At 37.3% G+C, this 5,760-nt stretch overlaps 1 protein-coding gene across 2 annotated transcripts in view; it reads right to left on the bottom strand.

The window, feature by feature from the left end:
- LOC106873933 (uncharacterized) overlaps positions 1-3,478 on the bottom strand; it is a 34,139-nt gene extending 30,661 nt beyond the window's left edge. The window contains exon 1 of one of the 2 annotated variants that reach the window (XM_052967740.1): positions 3,207-3,478. Coding sequence is in view for 1 of the 2 variants with exons in the window: in XM_014921474.2 (XP_014776960.1) it covers positions 2,364-2,508 (145 nt within the window). In the remaining variant the exon portion in view is untranslated. Of the gene's footprint in view, positions 1-2,363; positions 3,100-3,206 lie in introns of those variants that run through there. The other variant, XM_014921474.2, reaches the window with a different exon arrangement.
- Positions 3,479-5,760: the final 2,282 nt, after the last annotated feature.

Genomic DNA, 5,760 nt, shown 5'->3' with positions numbered 1-5,760 from the left:
CTCTTCCAGGGGTGTAGCCAGCCCACTTATGCGTACCTTTCCTTCATTGGACACTAAACTCCGCTTGCGAAGACCTGCTGAGGCAAGTGAAATCGAAATTGAACTAAATTCGACGACTGGCACCCATGCCAACGTAGTCTCCTTCATTGGATACAAAACTCGGCTTGCGAAGACCTGTCAGGGCAAGCGAAAGCGAAATCGTGGTGGCACCTGTGCCCAGCGTCGCCTTCTTGGCACGTGTAAAGACATTCGAGCGAGTTCATTGCCAGTGCCGCCGGACTGGCTAATGTGCAGGTGTCATTATATGTCATTGGGCAACTTCTCCTATATTCCTATTTTAATTGTTTAGGGATTGCTATATGAAGTTAAAAGAGTCTAGGTTTCTGTCCACTAACAAATACTAGTATAATATTGTTATAAACATTGACGTAATTAGTGTTAGCTAATATGACCTTTGTGTATTGTAATGTTATTCGAAATTTTAGAGCCAGTGACTAAATTATTTAGATATTTTCTCTATAAGATTAGAGACCTCGGATTATTAAATATGTGTGTCAGAATCTAACTCGGTGAAAGTAAACTGAATAATTAAGTGGTTAGGGGTAAGTCCAGGATTTGTTAATTCAATGTCTGAATAGTGGCAGGAGGGATCAGATGAGGGAATTACCAATGAGAGAAGATCATGAAGTGATTTGAAATTAAAAGTGGGGACTTAAGGCTTATAGTATTTAAAGGTTTTAACTAGTTTATGCATACAAGTTGGTTTGAATTCTGATCTCTTATTAATTAGCTTGTCCTTTTCAGGGAACCTAATGATTTTCAATAGTTCTAAGGAACATAACTGGCAACCGGTTCTATTATTTATATAGGTTGCTGCCGATCCAACTATATTCCACCAGAATATGTGATGCAGAGCCTAGCTGTAGTCAAATAAAATTAATGTTAGTGCTCAATAAGTAAGAGGTGGGTGGGGGTAATAAATTTCAATTATGGGCAGGGAGTAATTGATTATAGTGAAGAAAAGCAAGCAAGACAAGTTAAGGCCAACATTTCCAAGAACACCAACAATCCCCATTTTGTATTTATCTTAATTATTGGTTAAAATGATATCAAGGACTGAACAGGGTAGAGTGTGATTGCAGTAAGAAGGCATTGTTGAGTGGTGACGAGGGATCTGTATGTCTAAGCTCCCCACCACCTCCAACCCTCAGCCATGAGGCTGAGCATATTTGTTCATTCATTCAAGAAGAAATTGTATTTCAAACTTCAAATATTATCAATCAAGCAAACTAACATACTATAATTGAGACACCTAAATCTTTAGAGGTCGGATTTGATAGCGAATAACGAGAATTGGGGTGTATGTGGTTGTCCTGGATGCTAGAAACAATAGCCAAACCGCTCTCAAATCACACCATACTGTCTTAAATAAGGAAAGAACACATTTGATAGTGTTGTCTTACAATCCACCTTAGGATAGTAAAGCCACGGCTCGTGTCTTTGATTACAGGTTTGCTCAAATACGACTGACCTGTAGTTACACAAATCTCGTCCTCTTATTTCAAACAACAGAAGACTGCCGTGAAAACCCGCCATTACAATCTCTAAGGTTTAAAATAACCCAAATTGAAAGAGAAATATTAAAACAGGGGATAACTAAAGAATTAGTAAAGTGCAGTAGATTTAGTTACGATCCTTTACGTTTCGAGTTCAATTCCTGCCGAGGTCAACGATAAAAATGTGGCCTAGAACCTCAATAATGAGGAACCTCAGCGAATAAGAGAAAAAATATCATAAATAAAACCGTTTTCTCTTTAAATCAAAGATGTCTTTTTTTTTACCATAATTATATTAACTTTGATTTAATTTGCTAATTAGATTATCAACAGATTAATGTTATCCCCCTCATAATTTGGACGTAAATATTAAAAAAGCTACTCGTAATTGCCAAATATTTTTCATGTTTGTTGTTATTTAGTCCCCCGTCAACCCTAAATAAACAAATCAAAGACACTCCAGCCATGACCATCAAAGATTACATTATTCAATGAGTGGTAGGTAAGACGGTAGTGTGGTTTCAGGAAAATTTGACTGTTATTTCTAGCAAGTCAGGCAACTGTCAAGGACTTACTATTAATAATTTTAATAATAAATCATGAATTTTATACAATAAAAGAAATTATGATAATACAATAAAAAGAATTCTGCGTAAATGAAAAGAATTTGTACATTTTTAGAGATCAATTGGAAAGTCTTTCCGAGCATATTCCGTACCCTTTAAAAAACATATTTTGATATAAACAAAAATAGATTTTTTTTTCTCAGGTCTCCCTGCAATTATTATTAGAAAGAGGGAGACTTACTTGGTAAAGAGTAACTTGGAAGAAGTTCCGAACTGGAATCAGATGGTAGTTTGTGACATTGAACTTGAGAATTAAGGATAATCCAGAAGATTAGTATCAGTAACTGAGATGTCTTAAATATGTCATCAGAAGGTACCATATCCATATCGATATTGATTATGGCAAACTTTTTGTTAATAACGTAACAGCGACTAAATAATAATAATTATTATTATTATTATTATTACTATTATAGTGAATTATGTATATATATCGTGTAACAACGTGTTGCTAATATAAACAATTATATGTTGTTGTGTTTACACTAGCAACTGTCTAAATAATTGTTCTTTTGGGTCGTAATCATTATTGCTTTTCTATTTAGCAATGAACATAGTTTATCGTTGATGATGGTGGTGATATTGCATTGGACGTGAATAAATGAAAGCAGACAACGAGGAGACATGAAAACAAACGTTGCCAAGAACATACTTTTGTTACCTCTCCGTCTCTCCCTCTCTCTTCCTACCTCCCTCTTTCTCTTCTTTACACACGCACACACAATCTCCTTTCACACATACACCTATTGTCGCTCTCTTCTTTCGCGCTTACATCCATACCTACTTTTTCTCACGTAGACTTAATGTAATTAATGTAGTAAACCAAATGGGAGGAAACAGTTTTTGACGCCCGCTTCAGAATATAATCCAAAACAACGAACTTCGTTGAGTGTTCCATCATGTTTTGGGGTTATTTAAATACGTAGATTGTTGCTATGTTGTCTACTTTTATATTACATGGAGTTGTCAGTAATAAAGTTTGTTTACTGGTTAGTGGTTAGTGGAACAGAAAAACGAAACTTACTTTGGTCCCTGATCAGTATTAAGTATAAGTAACAAGCATAATCCTTCCGATTGACTCACTTCAACACCGGCTCCCTTCAGTCACTGATTGCAGTTGTTCAACCAATTAAGAATAAAGTCTGGCCAACGTAGGATTGAAGTTGAATAAGCAAGTGACATGTAACTCTAGTAGAGAGGCCACGAATATATGTAGGTAGACCTTTAGAGAGTGGAGGCAGATGAGAGGGGTTTCTACAATTATAGATTTGAAGTCAGCCAATCTACAGCTTCATGTGGACAAAACGTTGTGGAAATAATAGCTGGTGAAGTTCAGGAGGTAAGATGTACTGCTTGACCCTGTTCGAATTTCAACTGAACTGTGTCAAAGATCATAGTCACAATTCTCAAGATGATACTGGGAAAGGTGGACAGACTGAAAGGAGTTCCTAACTCCTACATAGATGACATCTTGGTGGACAAGGCAATGGTGACAACAGCAAAAGTGATGGATAATCTGAAGAGGTTCAGGTAGGTTGCAAAACAACTAGAATCTATAGTGGGAGTGAGGCTGAGGGGAGATAGGTCAGATGAGCTGGTGTTTCAGAGAGAAAATGAAAGTCTGGACTTGAAGGATGATTTGAGTAATTGAGGTCTGTTTCCAAATGTGCAGATAACTAGTGTGCTATTACCCTATTGTTGGGTAACTCTGAACAACATGTAGCTGTGTGAAGAGGAGAACAGCTGGAGTCAGTTGAAGACAGAAAGTTGGAAAGAGAACAGTTGTAATGAAGAAAGATATCTTGGAGAGGGTTAGAAAGGAGGATCCAGTGAGAAGAAATTTGGTATGCGTCTGTAGCAAGACCTAGAATTAAAACCTTGCAAACCTGGTAGCTGGTTCCAGTCCACACTTGAGTCAGATGATGTTCCCTGATAACTGACCAATCAGCTAGCAGAAATATCATGCCATACAGTAAAACATTCCATGAGTTTTTAGAAGTTCCCACACTTTGTGTGGTTATAAAAGCCACCAGAGAACACATATTCTCACTTCTTACCAAAAACAAGCCAGTGAGCAACTAGCTTTTATAATGTCAAGTTTTCCTTTCCTGAAACTCAGCCTGGAGTAGAAAGGAGTTCTTCAATTATGATGAACAAACACTATTCCTGCAATATACAGAAGTATATTGCAAAAACCTACAAAAATTTTTATGTATACATGTAAATATTGTACATTAAATCAATAAGAATAAATATGTATTTAAACAACAATGGTTATGTCTTTATATGGAATAACACACAGCTGTAAACAACATACTAAAGATGTCTACTCCTATTCAACGATGACCTAACTGTCTAAGTCAGAGAGAGGTCTTGTATGGTGTGATGCTAGTAGCATATCAATGGGGATTGTCCTAGAAATAAGTGAAGTTGTGACAGAGGATGCAGCTTAGCTAAGAAAATGTAGTTAAACTGGATGCCATGTTGAAGGGAATAAATTTAGTTTAGACAGGGTTCCAAATCTAAACTGTACTTGGGTGAGTGAGATCCCTAATTTACCTATGAGAAGAGAATCTGAACAGAGCGATAGAGATGATTGTAAAACAATGCCTGGGGATCCTAGGAGAGTTAATCAAAGAATTTAACCTGCAGCTGTGAATAATACTTGTACTTTCAGAGAAAACTGAAGATGCCCTTACTGGGGTGAGGAAAATGTGGATGGGGTGCCAGAGGATTTAGAGAGGGTACTGAATCCAGAGTGCTGATTGGAAAATCTGGAGGATCTGAAGCTAAAGAGAAACCATGACGTGTATCATATAGGGATGATTAGAACAATATTTTTGACCAGAAGTGTTAACCCTGATGTTACAAGGGAGAGTGTTTGGAAGGTGGTTAGAAGTTGGGACAGGTGTCAGTCAATCAACCAAGTGTGCATGAAAGGGGAGAGACATGAGTGAGAAGTTATTGGAAGTGGTTGGCAGTAGATGTAATGCATCCAAAGGTTGTAGCTCATCCTGATTGCAGTTATAGACAAGTAGTTATACAGAGGGAGATTAGAGCAGAGGCTGCAGTTGAAATTATTAGACTTCAGAACAAAAGTTTTGGAGAGGGGCCGAGTTATTGAGATGCTGATAGATAAAAGTAGTGTTTTGTTCAGGGTCACTGAGAGAGATGGTGGATAACTGGAATTTGTATTTTAAAACTACATACAGGCTAAGTAGAAATGGAATCATAGAAAGATGCCATTGAACAATCAAACTACAACCAAAAGAGGACATACCTCCCAGATGGAGGTATATTCTGGTGCAACATGTAGCATCCATCAGGCCAGGTAGAGAAGTTAGTGCTTTAGAGTGCCATATTCTAGTGTGAGTGAAGACATCCAAGCAGAGTACTTACAACTGCTTAGATCAGTGATGAGGTTTAGGTAAAGCCACACAATACATGTTGTACCTTCTAGTGGGGAAAAGAATAGGTGAGGATATCATATCACACTGAATATCCATAGAGCCAAACATTCCTTCTACTTTGTTCTTGCAGTGTAACCTACTGCTTCTTTCTCCTGTGATTGATAAGAA

This window comes from Octopus bimaculoides, chromosome 5 (genome assembly GCF_001194135.2).
Source record: "Octopus bimaculoides isolate UCB-OBI-ISO-001 chromosome 5, ASM119413v2, whole genome shotgun sequence".
Classification (NCBI taxonomy): Eukaryota; Metazoa; Mollusca; class Cephalopoda; order Octopoda; family Octopodidae; genus Octopus; species Octopus bimaculoides.
The sequence above is the reverse complement of the archived record's forward strand: the minus strand, read 5'-3'. Positions and strand labels throughout refer to the sequence as shown.